Genomic DNA, 17,500 nt, shown 5'->3' with positions numbered 1-17,500 from the left:
AATCACAGAAACGTTCAGGTTGGAAAAGACCCTCAGGATCACCAAGTCCAACCAATTACCCTAGTTTACAAAGTTCTTGGTGCCTTAAAAACTGCAAAATTAAAACTAAACCACTTGAAATAGCATCAGTTCAGCAGGTAACAGAGCTGACAAATAAACTCATCCCAAGTTTAGTTCTGTCCATATTGTGTCCAGTTCTGAGCTACTCAGCTCAAAAAGGACCTCAGAGAACTGCTTGAAAGAATCCAGCACAGAGCCACAAAGCTGCTGCTGGTAGTGGAACATCTCCCTGTGAGGACAGGCTGAGGGAGCTGGGGTTTGGAGCTTGGAGCAGAGGAGCCTGAGGGCTGCCCTCATTGCTGGGGATAAAGATGTGCAGGACTGGAGCCAGACTCTGCTCAGGGATTTCCAAGGACAGGACAAGGGGCACTGGGGGCAAGCTGGAGCAGAGGAGGTTCTATGTGAACGTAAGGGAAAACTGTGAGGGTGCTGGAGCCCTGGAACAGGCAGCCCAGAGAGGTTGTGGAGTCTCCTTCTCTGGAGACATTTAAAACCCACCTGGATGCATTCCTGCATGACCTGTTCTAGATGATCCTGCTCTGGCAGGGGGCTGGACTGGATGATCTCTGGAGGTCCTTTCCAACCCCTACCATTCTGTGATTCTGTGAAGCCTGTTTTTACAGACCAAAGAGGCTGAGGGATGCAAATCTACATTTGGGAAACATTTATGCATTATGACATGGAATATTTTGATGCTTGCTCATCATTGAGGTACATTGTAAGGAAGTTCATTTCACTACAAGTGCAGCCAGCACAGGATCTGATTATTCTCTTTATTGCCACCCTATCCCAGGCACTAAGCTTCGTGTGTGTGTAGAGACTGAAACCTGTTTCTTTTTCAGCTGGGTGAAGCTGTTTACAGAGTGGTGGTTGTCAGAAATCAAGGAATGGAAGGAGTGTGCAAAAAGAGTGGTATAAAAATATTAAAGATTAATGACCACTTTCATGCCAGATACAAACCAGAAGCTCCTCACAGAAGTCCTCACCCTGATGTTTGAAAGGCAGCTAAGTGTTTTCACCTGCTAAAATCTCAAGTCTGGATTTCAGATGAGTGACCTCGACCTGAAAGATTTTGTTTCCTATCTGAAGCGTCCAATCACTCACACCTATCTCTCTGTTTAAACAAATACTGAGGTGTTCCTGAAGCATCAGTCATAAGTAAGGTCTTGCACTGCCACATACAGTCAAAAAGGTTTGCTTTCTTTAATAATTCAAACATATCAGTAGCATTTTCTGTTACCACTGTGAAGATTGTAAACAGAAGAAAGCATGCACATGAAAACTACTTCTGGAAACATTTAGTTTTTGCAGTAACTTTACAACAAAGGGTAAAAAAAGAGAAGAAAATAGAAAGCGATGTACCTGGAACCTCAGTGAAAGTCTCTCCAAGGACAGAGACATGAAAAGGGAGATCTTTCTCTTTCAGCTGCAGCAGGACTTTAAAGAAAGTTTCAGGATCTTTGTCATGTTCCCTTAAAACAAACAGAACTTCTCTCAGCATCATTTATGTTTACTTGTGGAATTGTTTTGTTATCAGAACAGCCTTTCTTTTAAATTGTACTTCTGGGGACTAAACATCTTCAGCATATTTTCCCTCTTTTGTTTACACGGCGTGGTTGAGCATTTTCCACCAGCCAGCACTTGGGATCAAAACTCAGTTTCCTCAGATTCTTCTCTCTCTTCTCTTTAAATAATGCCTTTTACTCTTCAAATTACCAACTCTGAAACTGAGGACTGAGTAATGTCTCACCTAGATGAAGGCAAAATCATGATAAAAAATGGTGCAGGGTAGGAAAAATCCCACAGCCTTTTTTTCCATTTGATTTTACCCCCCTGTCAGGAACAGGCACACAATCCCCATTACAGTTCACTCTGTTCAGGAGGAACAGATTAATCAAAATCTTTGCTAAAACCATAGGATTTCCCCAAACTGGAATTTGATGAATCCATGCTGTATTCATGTACACCTGGAATAGTGCCTCCAGTTTTGGGCACCCCAGGTCAAGAGAGACAGGGATCTGCTGGACAAGAGTCCAACAGAGGCTATGAGGATGACTGGGGGACTGGAACATCTCTGCTGTGAAGAAAGACTGAGAGCCCTGGGGCTGTTTAGTCTGGAGAGGAGAAGGCTGAGAGGGGATCTGATCATTGTCTATAAATGTCTAAGTGGTGGGTGTCAGGATGAAGGTGCCAGGCTCTGTTTGGTAGTGCCCAGGGACAGGACAGGACACTTCTGTATGGTGAGGGTGCCAGAGCCCTGGAGCAGGCTGCCCAGAGAGGTTGTGGAGGCTCCTTCTCTGGAGACTTTTCAAACCCACCTGGATGTGTTCCTGTGTGACCTGCCCTGAGTTATTGTGCTTTGGCAGGGGGATTGGACTGGATGAACTCTGGAGGTCCCTTCTAACCCCTACCATTCTGTGATTATAATGCATTCAGTGCTCTAGGTAAAGAAGAAAGAAAGAAAACAGCTTCCCTGCCTTCAGAGGGTTTAAAGAGTTAAATGAAAGTCAAAACAAAGAAAACTTGTTTATTGATAATTTAATTTGAAGATAAGGTTTGCAAGGGTATGACACTCGATGCATTGAAACACAAGGCTGGTTATCTAAAGAGAAAGTAAAAAGCCAGTTTGCTAATCTGTCTTCTTTACCAGCACAGAAGTGAAACGTTCAAAAGATAGATCTGCCTTTCCCAAATTCACTAAGCTGTATTCAAAATGAAATAATTCCCCCACTCCAAGGTGAATATTCCATCTTGCATTTAATTACTCTGCTTTAAATGATTGTATTTCAGACAGATGTGCACCATATGCCTTTAAAATATTTGGGTTTTATTTATTATTTAGAAAATTCCACTGTTTTCCTTCCTGTATTAAGGGGAGGAGAAAAAAAAAAATCTCTAGAGCTCAGCTGTCCTGGTGTCTTTCTTCACAGCCTCATTTTCTAGAGTGAATCTGTAGGTTTGTCACACTGCTATATGAAAGATTAATAATTATATCATTCGGGAAATCTGAAGCCAAATGACATCTGCAGCTCTACATGTGTTAATTTCTCATTTCAGTCAATATTTTTGGTTTAGGGAATTAAAACAAATTAATCTTATAATTAACGTGGCTTCCCCAGGCTGAGAAATCTTGGGGCATTGAGGAGTTTGTCAGAATTAGTTGCGTTTTCTTGAAAGCAAGCTAGACAATAATTACTTTAAGAAGTCCTCCATCTCCCAGATTTGTTTTGTTCCCAAAAACCAAGGAGGAATGCAACAGCAGAAGCGTCGTAATTGGTTTCACATCTGTGAACCAGGAGTTTGCATGGTGGTTCCAGTAACCGAAGTGGATACGAGCACTGGCTGGGAGAGAGAATTTCTTCCAGTTGCAAAGATCCCAACAAACTGCCTACTAGTTTGTTTCCAGCCTCACACTTGAAATAGCCACCCCTCTCTGGTAGGTAAATATGTGCAGAACCATGCTGCTGGTGGTTTAGTTCCCTCCAAATGCGCAGCTGAAAGAACTGAAATGAGATTACAGTCGAGGATCCCGACTTGGCTGGGAGGGAATCTCTCTAATGTGATAGTGTGCAACGAAAAGAGCTTTGATGCTGGGAGTTGGTGTAATTCAATAGAAAGCTTCTTGCTAGCCTCAGTTTCCCCTAGGCAGGCTTGTGTGGGTGCTCTACAAGTGATCCCCATAAGCCCTCCTTGTACCTGTGCTGAGCTATGCACAGCTCATCCTGAGGTGGACCAAGACATCCCCATACACATAGCAGGCAGCCTTGACAGACAGAGCCACGATGCTTCCAAGGATCGTTCCAAGCTCTTCACAGCCCCGCTATCAGCTTTGCAGTCACAAAAAGTCCTTCCAGCAAAGGATATGCTTTCCCTCTTCCTTTCCAGAAGAGACCAGGGGTCCCAGAGGCAGCCAAAAGTGGAGGATGCTGTTGGAGCCACATTGTCAAGGAGCTGGCAGGAGAACACGGAGCCTTACAGCTCGTTGAAGCCACATAAGCTGCACATATTTAGGAAAACTGATAGGAATTGGAAGTTGCAGCTTTGTTTAATAGGTGGGGAAGAACAGAAGGAAAATTTGGCACCCAGAAGGAATGTTGAAAGGGGAAACGTTTCCTCTGCACTGGAGCCTCCCTGATGGGTTTTCTGCTGTAGGTGATCCTCCCTTCCATAGCCCCTTTTTAAAATATTTTGCTTTTTCCATGATAGTCACAGATTGCCCTGGCATGCCTGGCCAATCTTGCAGCTTTTCTATCTGGGAGGTCATCCCCTTTTTGATTTATCAACTCCTGTGACTTTTCCACACCACAACCACTTTTATTTTTAGCTAAGATCTTACAGAGAGCTTCTAGCACGTGCACCTACAGACTGCAGTGTGTTAGGGAAGGTACAGCCGCTCCTGGTAGAAAGCAATAAATAGTCCCAGACCACCTCTTTGCTACCACCCCCCCCCCCCCCGCCCCCAAAGGAAAAAAGAAGGAAAAAAGAAGAAGAGAGCTCTGTTTCTTGGCTGACATGGAGAAAATCATATACAATCCAGTCTGCCTTACTCAGCAACAACTGCTAAACACACCAGATTGTCATAGCAGTGATCGTGGAAAAAGATGAACACAATATGGAATGTCTGTTCTGTAAAGATCTGCTCAAAGTGACGTGCACTTTTGGCTGCATCTGTTGCATTTTTTTGTGGAGCTTTATTAAACAGTATTAATTATATATACTCCATTTCCTTAAGAAGAGCTGCAGAGCTCTATGAGTGCTTGATATTAAGATGGAAACTTTTAAGATGTTATGTTTGGGGGTGGGGACCCCCCACATAATAAGCTAATGTGATTCTAGGCTCTGCCTTTGTTGTTTAGTTAAGGTATTTAAAATGCTCTTTTATTTTTTACTTGATTTGATATGCATCTGGGAAAGGAAAAAGAAGAACTGGGCATGGTATGAAGATGCTCTAAATTTCATTTTAAGAACACCAAAACATCAGAATGACCAAATTCCAGCTGCAAATGTCATGAACCAGACATCGGCACCATAGCTGCACAGGGATTTGAGAGCACTGCCATTCAATCTCCATGTTTAGATACTGCACACAAAAATTATTTTACCCAATTGGTGTTTTGAGTCTAAAACACTTTAAGAAAGACATCTGAAGTCTCTCAAGAGCTGGCTGAGGTTTAGTGGTCTGGATATGGGAAGGTGGCCCAGGGTTCAGCCTGAGTTACAGACTCCCTTTGTAATCTGAAATAAAACTTTTAAGAGTGTCCTTGAAATGAGGGATTGGGAGGATGGTGGCATCAGCACTGGTATTGAACTTCCACTATCCCTGCCTCAGATTTTCTGTTCATAAAAATGGGTGTGACAGTATTATTTCTTCACCACAGAAGGATGCTGTCAGGATTAATTGATGACTTGACATCCCTCTTTTCAGCCTAAAATGATTTTAAAAAGCAACTTCACAGCACTACGATGATGCTCCTCCATACAATCAATGGCAATAGGCTTCAAAACACCCTTCTGCTCTTCATGAATCTGGTGAATTCAGCCTGAGCCCATTGCTGGAACTGAGAAGAGAGTGCAGCTCAACTTGAGTTACTCCCTGGGGCTGCAGAACACCCATATCCCTGATGAGTGATGGACAGCATATCTAAAAATAAAGAAATAGCAGAATGTAGCCCTTTGCATTATCCTGTGCAGATTCAACTCTTGAATTGGAGTGAAGTTCACTAGGAGACCCAGGTGGTCTTCTGTAAGTGAAGCTGAACTTTTTCAGTATATGTAAACTTGTCATATGTGGTGATAAAGGCAGATATTTAGGAGGTGGAGGAACATACACACAGCAATGCAATCAGAAAACAGAAGAGTTGTGGCAAAGATAGAGGGATGGCTCAAAGGGGCAATAGAAATGCAATCAATTTCTTAAAAAAGGCATTTAAACTGGAACTAATGCAAGATAATCAGGAACAGCAATCTGCTAAACCAGGGTTAAGTCTTAATATCTGAGAAAATACTATGTAAAGGGTATGAAATGCTTGTGCCAGCAACAGCCCTCTCGTGCCATCTCCTAAGGTGCTACAGATTCTGAAAGGGTTACAAAATAAGCTCAGCTGAAAGCAATATTAAAAGGGTTGATCTTAATCTTCTTAGGACATTTAGCATGGGAGATTTTCAGCAGCAGAGAAGCCCAAATTGTGAGGGCACGCAGCAGTATCTCATGTTTTACAGTGCCTTAAACCCCAGCAATGCTAACTGGGTGGATCTGCTTCTGCCTCCCCATTTCAGATGGGCAAAGGTGGGAGATGGCAATGCTGCACCAGGTACAAAAATCTTCAGAAGTTAAAGTAGCATTTTAGTTGGTATTTAAATTTTTTTTTTAGGACATACAGGAAAAGCAAGAAGACAGATTGCTGTCTACCTGCAATTTCTACTGGAAAATGGCTGATAAAATAGGCCACTGAAGCATCACTCATTATTTATGAAGCTGGGCAGCAGTTGTGGAGACAGAGTGGTGAGCCAAGAGACACCCAGGGAGGAGAGAAAGGGACAGGGGACATCAGCCAGGGAAAGCTATGGCCACAACACAGCATGAGGGGCAGGGATGGGGCTGGGGAGGTCTGTGAGCAAAGAATCAATAATTAAAAGTGAAGGCCATCAAGTTTTTAAGACACAGAGCTCAAAGTTGATGAGATTGGTCCTTCAGTTTTGGGGAAATCAAATGGTGAGGAGCAACTTTGGCAGCAAACAGGGCAGAGATGGGCAAAGCAACAAAAAGGGGAAGAGAACCATGAAAAGAGAAAAGAATAATTAAAAGATAGAAATATTCACATTTACAACAAAAACAAGTTATAGAATAACCAAATGCAAGGGGAAAAGAGAAATTATAAATACAGGGTAAATAGAAGAGAAAAAGGAAAATGCATAGGCTTGGGAAAAATGAAATCATACAGAAAAATCAGGCTCAGAGAGAAGCTGCAGAGGGCATTTGAGAGTGCTATCAGTGGCAGAGAAAAGGTCAGGAAAAAATCCAGTAAGATATAAATTAGGAAGTAAAAATAAAACTGTGTGGTAATTAAAGAAGGAGAAGTGAAGAGAATAAGGACAGCAAAGGCACACAGGGAAGTGCAGTGCATGGAGATGGAGAACAAAAGCAGCATGGAAGGTGGAAAAAAAAAAAAAAGGTAGAAAACTTGTAAAATCCTATCTAAAAGTGACCATTTTAGAAAGAATGAAGGTGAAGAAAGGCACAGGCAGGGCTGTGAGGGGAGGGCTGCATCTCTATCACACCCAGAGCCAGGAGCTGGAAGGTGCCTTTCTCCTAGTACCGTTTGGGTGATAACAGCAGGAACTTGAGGTTCTTTACTGTTCTGACTGATATGGTACAGGCTTGGGGAGGGTGATGAAGGATGCCACAGGCTGATAAGAGGACTCACATGACATCAGCCTCCTGTTGACCCGGTATCTGTCCAGGGCACTCAAATGGTGCAGGCTTTGCATGCACACTCTGCTGAATGAAAAATGGGGCTCCACTTCACATCAAATCTAACCTAAAGAACAGCATCAGGGATTGTTTTTCTCCCCATTGCATTTATATATAACTATATAGTATAAATACACTATAAACAATATTTTCATATATAGTATATATACTATACATAATAAATAAAAATATACTATTTACTGTATTATACTTTGATATTTTACCTTAAATCTTGATCTCAGCAAAATGTGAACACAGGTTTATCATCATCTAATCATCCCATAAAGTAGCTGTGTAGTCACAAAAAATAAGCCTGGCCTTCAAAATAGAGAGCTCCAGATTTCTGGTCTTTTTCTGACATGGAGATGGCTCTGCCTAGGTCTCCCCACCTATGAGGTATTGGCCTTAAAAAAGCTTTTATTTACAAAAATGTTGTGAGGCTTGGAGTCAGTAAATGCTTCAGGAGGACAATAAGTAAGAGACTCATGTTACAAGCCTGTTCAATACACCAAATGAAATACATTCTGGCAACTATTTTCATGGAGGATCAAGGACCTTCCTAAATCAAATGGCTTTAATACACATTTTCTATGTTAAGAATGAGGGGAAAGTGAAAAAAAAAGGATAAAAAAAAAATTAAAATTCCAATACCAAATTTCTGGTTAACAATGCTGATGATAACTGCAGAGGAGGAAATATTACTGCTGGGAAAGAGCTATTAGGAAAGAAACAGGGGGAAAAGAAATAACTATGGAAATGCAAACACGAAGGAAAAGTTAATTGCTTTCCATTTGTTCCATTTATCACAGCATTTTGCCATCTTTTTGCATTTCCAGTCTGAGGTAGAGGGTGCCTGTAAATATGTAGTTGAGGCCAATGAGTTTTCTTCTTCAGCTGATGCGCTTACAAAATGCCTTTGCTGTAATTGTGCCTCTAAACATTGTCTGCCATCATCAGCATCAAAAGTTACCACAACATCTAATACCCCCTCACTTAACAGAAAATGGAGTCAAGTAGAAGAAAATGGCTTTGCATAAGTGTCACTGAAAAAAAATAATCATCAAAAGGGCCCTTACAGAAGAAATCTTACCTACAAGATAAGGTCCTCTGCTTGCATAACACCTCTGCAAGGAGAGGAATTAAAACTGTGGCACTGGAGAGGCAAAAACAAAAGGCAGCCAAAGAGCAGTGGCAAAGGCAGTGTTTTATTTTCCCTTACAGCCTGTGACGTATTTACAGTGAGCTCTGTGTATTTTACCTTCTGATTGTTTCAAATGGCTGGCCTGAGAAAAATGGGTGGCATTTTGCTTTATGCTGGAAAAGCATTTTCTCCTAGCTTGTGTTATCTAGAAGATATCCATTAAAAAAAATAAATAAAAGAACCTTGGGAGTTTATTGTTTAGATTCTTCTTCTCCTTCTCCCCCCTCTCACAATTCACAGAGGGGGAAAAAAACCCCACACCACCTCAAAATAAAATATTGTACATTCTCTAACCAAAGGATCCTCAGGATCAGCATCAGTCATTGAGGCTCCTGGTCATTTCCTCAAGAGAGATAACCTCTGAAGACAAAGATCCCTGTTTGGCCTCAGTTACCTTGGTGTTAAAATCAATGCCTTTTGATTTCTTTTACTCCAACTCGGAGAGCTCAGCTTTGCACAGGTCTAGGATTCACATAAGTAACATTTCACTTGAGTAAACCCTCACAGACTGGTGAGGGTTGGATTGTCCAGTCCAACACCCCTGCTAAAGCAGGGTTACAGCAGCTTGCCCAGGATCACCCTGTCCAGGTGGGTTTGGAATCTCCACAACTTCTCTGGGCAGCCTGCTCCAGGGCTCTGGCACCCTCACACCAAATAAGTTTCTCCTACTGTTCAGATGGAACCTCCTAGGTTCCAGTTTGTGCCCATTGCCCCTTGTCCTGTCACTGAGCACCACAGACAAGAGTTTAGCCCCATCCACTTGTTCCCCCACACTATAGCTCTTGCTAAGCATTGATCAGATCACCTCTCAGGCTGCTTTCCTCCAGGCTCAATGGCCCAGGGCTCACAGCCTTTTCTCTTCACAGAGATGTTCCAGTCCTACAATGACCCAGTAACTGCTATGGACTACTCTCAAATAGTGCCTTAAAAAAAAAGGTATTTAAATTAACTTCCTTTTGTGTTCTGAAGGTAACATAACAAATGGTTTCCTGTTGTTGTGAGGCAAGTCAAAATAATCTGAGTGACCCTGACAGGCCTGATAACCACACACAATATATCCTATTGTAACTCAACATGCTAGAAAAGAGTCATGTCATGGTAATAATAGATGGGTATGAATATGAGAAAAGGGGATTCAAATCTACTCCAGGGCTTCCTTGGAAGAAAAATCAAACAAGAGTTACTAAATAACAACTACCTTACTACACATTTGCCTGGCAATCACCACCATGCACAGTCCTCTGATTTCCATGGTAAGACTCACATCTCCAAAACACTGCTACTTGGCTGGACTTGATGACCTTAAAAATCTTTTCCAGCCTAAATGATTCTCTGATTCTGCACTGTAATACTCAGCCAGATATGTTGCCTGGGTCCAAAAATGAGTCTTGGTCTTGAGTCCTTCCCGGAGAGGAATTAGCTCAGGTACCTCACACAACCCATCCTTTTTGAATTTGTGAAGCTGTCATCTCCAAGGATGAAGCTCCTAAGCAGGAACTATCTTGGCATCAAGACCAAGGCTTGAAACTCATTATTCAGCAAGATTAAAGTAACTACAAATCTCACTGCTTTCAGCGAGTCAGGTTTTGCACAACACAACCAAGAAAATGCAGAGATTAGAGGACAAGAGGAGTTTTTAAAAAAGGTGAGAACATGGGAAAAAGGGAAAGCAAGGGAGGAGGAGGATGGAAAGGGAGAGTCAAACAACTGCAGACAGAAGCAAAGGGGAGAAATATGATCTGATCAATATGGCAAAGAAAATGCGAACTGAGTGAAGAACTTCAGGAGCTGGGAAAAGGCCAGTTCATATACGAGGTGAAACATGAAATCAAGATCAGAAACCAAAGTATTAAGTAGGACATGATGATCTCCGAGGCCTTTTCCAACCTGGCTGATTCTATGACACAGTCAGGTTGTACAATAGTGTTTACAGTAAACAGGGACCAATGAGTTGTAGAAGGTCCCTTATACAGACAGGGACTCAAATGAAGGAGACAGAGAAAGGCTGAGAAGCTAGAAAAGAGGGAGATGCAAATTTGCTGCACAAGGAGACTGTACGAAGAGAGAGTCAAAGACCAGAGCCTGGCAAAGACAGAAGGAAGAGGTCTGAAACAGAAAGGCCAAGATCAGCTTGGGTGAATGGTGCAGAATAGGATTGCTTTGACTGCAATAGGTGGAAGAGGAGAAGTCCCTTTCCTGCAGAGCCTTCAGAGGACTCTCTAGTGCCACCAGTTCACAAGTTTCTGCTCGAAGACTCGGGTTTTGTAGTTGTATCAGAGAAGAAAGACACCACAAAATGAGTTTCCCCAGCATGGACAAAGGGAAAGCCAAGCTCACTGGGGCTTTAACAGCTAGCTTTGATACATCTACTGCAAACTTGAGTTATCCTCAAACAACCAGGTGATGCAGCTGTGGTCTTACATTAACTCAAACCCAGTTTTTCAACCACAAAAGACAAGCAGAAGCATTCATTGCAACAGGCTCTAGGGGATGGCACTAAAGAGGCTGCTCTGTGAGCATCTGGGTAGCACAGGGGGAATGAAGAAAGAAGGCTTCTGCAGTTGGTATTTTAAGCACAATCTTGATACTATTTAACTTTGTTCTTAAATACAAGAGAACAGCTCCATCAGAGGGCAAACCCTTGACTTTTCCTCTTGTCACGGGTAACACTACTCTCACAACCTCATACAACGGTTTCCTACGTGCAACCTAGGTAAGATGCTGCTTCAAGCTCGACTCTAAAGAGAGTGGAAAAAGTTTTACACCAATTGCTCTAAACACAATGAGAAGCAGAATTAGGCCATGGAGCTTAAATATAGAAAAGAAAGTAGAGTGCTTAGTAGAAGTGAAAGAAGCAAGTGTATTTGTGGAAGCAATGAGTAAAACACACCCAACAAGTTTTATTTTAATATGATTCTTTTTCAGCCTATTAAGTTCTCCAGTATCAGAATGAAGTCTGCTAAAAGTTAGTAAATAAAGGCTTTCAGGAGAGCATTATTAAATCACTCATGACTTATCAAGTTAAAACTCCCACTCAGAAATACATTCTCTGAAAGTTTTATGAAGATATAAGTTTCCTGGAAATCAGAAGCCAGTTACTAACTAGAGGAGTTACTGTCGACTACAGCACCCATCAGCTTTCTGTAAATAGAATATTTACCAACCACTTGAATTAGTTCTCCAAAGTTTCGGTTTCTGAAGGTCAAAGAACTATGTAGCTGCTTAATAAAGACGCAAAGAAGTACCTCTAAATATCTCCAAGCTCTGATGGGCTTGTATTCTGCTCCTTAGGTGAGGTATTAGCAAAGCTTATTTATTTTCATTTCCAAGGCTTTTATTTGCTCATTCCCTTGTGGTAAAGCTGATTTCCATGATGATTCCCTTCTTAATTTTAATACCCTTTTTACTCATCATATAGACATAAGAATTTTCCATAAAATAATGAAACCCTTCCAAAGGAAACCAAGACAACTAGGAGAGGAAAGTAAACTACAGCTTACTTTTCCTTTCCTTTTGGTTTTCAGTTAATTGATCCACTGTCACACACACAGAGGAAAGATGGTGGTTTTTTTTCTCATGAAAGGAAAATAAGGTTAATTAACATAAAACCCCTCACTCCTTGAGACGTGGAATTTTGTGTTTCAGCCATGCTGCCTTAAGTGCCTTGATTTCCCAGTAATGACCTAGTTCTCCTAATGAGTAACATTAACCCCTGGCTGTAGCTGTCCAGGACTTAATTGTCAACTGGAGCTGAAATAGGAGAGTTTGCCGATCAGCAGGTATGTGGTATATTAACTCATGTCATTTCAGACCCTAATAAATAAATCTGTTGCTAAGGCAACAGGAACATCAGCTGTATCACTTTTTTCCTTCTCTGCCCCCCCATTTTAAAGGAAACTGCTTTTCACATCCAGCTTTTAAAAAAGGGAAATTAACTACATGTTACCATAATTAGAAGAACCATCGCCTCTCAGCTCAGAACATATCTACATTAATGAAGAAAGGCATTCAGAAAGAGGGCTGCCTGCTACTGTGACCAGGGTAACTGAAATGATCTCCCTCCACTGAGGGAATGCAATTTGAAGTAGACATCAGAGGGAGAACACAAAATATTTTAGCTCTTTGTTATTTCTGAGATAGTTCCCCTCTCCTTCAGTGCACTGCTGATGCCAACTGAGCAAACTGCTTCAGCTGTTCACCAGGAGGCCTGGCAATTGAAACTGTAGGAAACAAAATACCACTCAAACACCTTCACTACCCTCTGTGAATCACAGAATGGCTCAGGTTGGAAGGGACCTCAGAGATCACCTACTCCAACCTCCCCTGCCATGGGCAGAGATGCCTCTCAACTAGACTTGGATGCTCAAGGCCTCATCCAGCCTGGCCTTGAACATCCCCAGGGAAGAGGCATCCACAGCCTCCCTGGGCAGTCTCTTCCAGAGCCTCCCCAGCCTGGTACTGAAGAACTTCTTAATGCTCTAATGCTCTGCCTGGATTCCCCAAATCAGCATAGTTCCATTAAGGCCAGAGCTTCTGAGTACTCTTAGCTGGCTGTGAATCAGTCACCAACCCATGCTCCAGGCTGTGCACTGCACAGCAGCTCTGTATGATGTCATGTTTGCCTACCTAACCGGGGGGCCACCAGGCCCCCCGGCCTTTGTTGTCACCACCACCATCACCCAGTGTGCACCATGAGTACTCACCAGAGATAAGAGGAGGATCCTCCAGCCCAGATGGGCTCAGCTTAGGGCTTCTGCTGTTCCTGGGAGGCACTAAATAGGGGAGTGTGTGGGGAGGGCCAAATGGACACACCTGGGGTGGGAGGAGACTCCAACAGAGCCCAGGTGCTCTGGGATTTGAGGGGAAAAACTTCTTCCTAAGATCCAGCCTACACCTCCTCTCCCTCAGCTTCAAACCATTCCCCCTTGTCCTATTGATAGACACCCTTATGAAAAGTCCCTCTCCAGCCTTCCTGAATCTTTCAATACAACTGGCAGATACAGCATCTTCTGGAAAGCTACAAAATACCATTTTCAGTTCAATCAGGTGTACCTCCTAATGCAAATTGAAGTTCCTGATGTAAACACAGATGCCATCACTGCTCTTTGTCCTACAAAGTTCTGGAGGTAATTGGGCCATCACAAATCCATCTCCAATGGCACGTGTGACTTGAGTAACTCACTTTCTGCCTCCGTTTCTCTACATCTAGTGCTGGATCCTGAACACCCCTGCTTGAGATGGACAGATTCAGGGTTTTACATAAAAGCAAAGAGTACACAAGTGCAGGTACTACAAATATTTGTCTGTTCCACAAGGTTTGGGATGGAAAATCTTGGTACACTTTGTCTGGAGACACCTTGTCTGGGGGTGACCTCACAACCATTTTAATTCCTGCCTTTCTACCACAGGATGGAATATTTGTCTCCAAATTTTCCTGTTTGGTAGGTTTCTGGTTAGCTTGTGACTACAGGACAGTTGTTCTGGATCTCTTTTTACCCACAACTCCATAGGAGATCAACTAGAAAGAGAACTGCAGAGAGGCTGACTATTACTTGGAACACATTTTATTGGCTCTGCTCATACTATAAACCCAATAAACTACCCCAAACTACCCCTACTACTGTCTCGCTGCAGAACAGAGGGGTAATTCAAAGCATCTTTATTGCCATTATCAAAATTAGAGATGTTTTCTCCTCTGCACTATAAACTTCTTAGAGCCCTTCAAGAAAACAAACTAAAAGAAAGATGGATGGAATGTCCACTATAGAAGGAGAATTTTCATACCTGAGAGGTCTTCACCATATGCTGAATATTTCTACAAGCTCTTAAAAACAGTGATCAAGGAATACTGCATCTCTCACTGGAATGGTTTCAAGGTCAAACTTCACTGAACGAACCACCAAATCCTTCCAAACTCTCATTCCAATTAACATAAACATCTGAAATTGTCAGAGTGTTTCATCAGCTGTCTGTCTTGATACTCAGAAAACCCCTCCCATCTGCTCTCAAACCTAGCTCCACCTTGCACAAAAGTGAAACCAGACTATTTTCTTTTAGATTTAGGTGTTCATGAAGTGAGGTGTCAGCTTCTATTCAATCAGATCTCTCTACACACACCTTCATGGCACTAGTTTATAGGCCACCTGTCATCTCTGTTGCTGCCCTGGTGCACGCTGCTTTCTTTAAGAGTATGAAGTTAGTTTGGGAGTATTAGTTGAATGCATTGATGACTATTCCAAGGAGATTATAGGCTGGGCAGCAACTGGCTTGAGAGCAGCCCTGAAGAAAACGACCTGGGGGTGCTGGTGGATGAGAAGCTCAACATGAGCCAGCAGTGAGCACTTGCAGCCCGGAAAGCCAATCACATCCTGGGCTGCATCAAGAGAAGCAAAGCTAGCAGGGCGAGGGAGCTGATTCTCCCCCTCTACTCCACTCTGGTGAGACCCCACCTGGAGTACTGTGTCCAGTTCTGGAGCCTCTGTTCCAGGAAGGATCTGGAGATGCTGGAGCATGTCCAGAAAAGGGCCATAAGGATGTTTAGAGGTCTGGAGCTGCTCTGCTATGAGGACAGACTGAGGGAGTTAGGGCTGTTCAGTCTGGAGAAGAGAAGGCTCTGAGGAGAACTAATTGTGGCCTTCCACTATCTGAAGTGGGCTACAAGAAAGCTGGGGAGGGACTTTTTAGGATGTCAGGGAGTGATAGGACTGGGGGAATGGAGCAAAATCAGAAATGGGTAGATTCAGATTGGATGTTAGGAAGAAGTTTTTCCCCATGAGGGTGGTGAGAGACTGGCACAGGTTGCCCAGGGAGGTGGTGGAAGCCTCATCCCTGGAAGTTTTGAAGGCCAGGCTGGATGTGGCTGTGAGCAACCTGCTGTAGTGTGAGGTGTCCCTGCCCATGGCAGGGGGTTTGGACTTCCAGGTCCCTTCCAACCCTAACAGTTCTATGATTCTATGATTTCTAGGTGGACCACCTACTCTTCTGTCTTTTGCTGTCTTGCCATACCTGCTTCCCAATGGGAAATATGATTTGGGTGTAGATTCCCTGGTCTCAAATGTCAAACAGTTCTGAATTCAAAGGCCAAGGGTAACCACACAAATCCTGCATTTCATTACCCAGACAAAGAGGAACAAGGCACTGCTATTAAAAAACCACCTCTCCAGGCTTCTCTCCCTTGCAGAGGACTTGTACTCATCTCACTGACGAAGAGTTGCCCCAAAGCAGAAGGCGCAACACTGACTACACTATCTGGGACAAGCTCTTTCCAAGGAGTTGTTCCTGAGTGAAGGGGATCAGGTTACAGAATCAGAATTGTCAGGGATGGAAGGGACCTCAAGGATCATTTGGTGCCATGGGTTAGTTGTTTGGGTGGTGTTGGATTGGTTGATGGGTTGGACGCGATGATCTTGAAGGTCTCTTCCAACCTGGTTTATTCTATGTATTCTATGTATTCTATGTATCTAGTTCAGGTTCTTACAGGGGGCAACCAGATGTTTGTACAGCAAGAGTGATGATAAAAGAAGCTTTCCTTCATGGACTCAGCCCTTCACGTCTTTGAGTTTGTGATACTCTTACTTTAAAAACAGGCAACTGGGCAGAGTGTTATCTCCAAAGCCACCTTTTTCCCTCAGACCAGAAATCTTCAGATCAGTTTTTCAATCTATTTTTTCTTCTGAAGTTCCTCATCGTGACTTCCACCACCTTTCCTCTTGCTCCTGTATCTCCTGCCCCCCATCCTTCCCCACGCTCTCCTCACATGCTGGTACACAGAGACAGGAGATAAGGGTTTATCTGATCTTCCACATGAATTGATAGCAGCCATTTGTTGGCACGTGCGTGTAAATTCTTGCTGATTCCCTGGGTGATCTTTTGTCACACCCCTACAATTAGGGGGAGAAGCATTGATTTCTGACAACTTTCTCTTATCAGGTCTTCAGCTGTTAAGATGATACAGCACAACAGGCAAGAAAGAAAAAACATAAGGCTTGGGTGAATGTCTTGTGTAAAAAGAAGCACTGTAGGTCTCCTCCACGAAAGAAGATCATGGAATCACAGAATGCATCGGGTCGGAAGGGACCTTTGAAGGTCATCTTGTCCAACTCCCCCTGCAGTGAGAAGGGACATCTCCAACTAGATTAGGTTGCTCAGATATGAAGAGACAGGGTCCAAACTTGTAAGAAAATTACCCATGTGTCACCTGGATGATGAGACTGTGGCTGGGGTGCAGCAGGCTTGAAGCTTTGCCCATCCACTATCAGACTCACGTGCAGATAGAGCTGAGGAACAACGTGGTGCACCCCAGCGACAGCAAAAATAGCTCTGGCAAGAGTCTGTGTCCTCATTGTGGGGCAAGAGAAGGAACAATGTACATGTGTAAATGATGGTAGGCAAGGTTTTGGGGGAGAGGAGGATTGTGCCACACCGGTCACTGCCACCTCCTTAAGACATTCTTTCACCAAATGCAGTTTATCACATTGCAATGCAAACCTGTGGGACACTACAAAGTTCTGATCACATATGGGAACTTTATCCACTGACTACAGGAATAATTTCACTCTCCATTTCTACCAAAGCCTATTGGCACAAGGGGAAAAGTAAACCCTTGGCATAACTCTTGTAAGAAAGCAGCTTGGAAACCCATCGCAGCCTCTGATCTAGCTCCTTGGCCATAAGTCATTTCTATTAGCAGCTCCTTGCTATAGATGTTTGCAATGAAACATTAAAGACTTGGAGAGAAAGGGGACAAATTACTCTGTGGAGAACCCAGC

General features: G+C 43.1%; 1 protein-coding gene across 5 annotated transcripts in view; it reads right to left on the bottom strand.

Annotated features, from left to right (window-relative positions):
- GTDC1 (glycosyltransferase like domain containing 1) overlaps window positions 1-17,500 on the bottom strand; it is a 254,239-nt gene that overhangs the window by 48,548 nt on the left and 188,191 nt on the right. For all 5 annotated transcript variants that reach the window (XR_008463067.1, XM_054177813.1, XM_054177806.1 and 2 more), the window contains exon 6: window positions 1,423-1,532. Coding sequence is in view for 4 of the 5 variants with exons in the window: in XM_054177813.1 (XP_054033788.1) it covers window positions 1,423-1,532 (110 nt within the window). In the remaining variant the exon portion in view is untranslated. The remainder of the gene's footprint in view (window positions 1-1,422; window positions 1,533-17,500) is intronic.

Source organism: Dryobates pubescens, chromosome 2 (assembly GCF_014839835.1).
Source record: "Dryobates pubescens isolate bDryPub1 chromosome 2, bDryPub1.pri, whole genome shotgun sequence".
NCBI classification, from domain to species: domain Eukaryota; kingdom Metazoa; phylum Chordata; class Aves; order Piciformes; family Picidae; genus Dryobates; species Dryobates pubescens.
The sequence above is the reverse complement of the archived record's forward strand: the minus strand, read 5'-3'. Positions and strand labels throughout refer to the sequence as shown.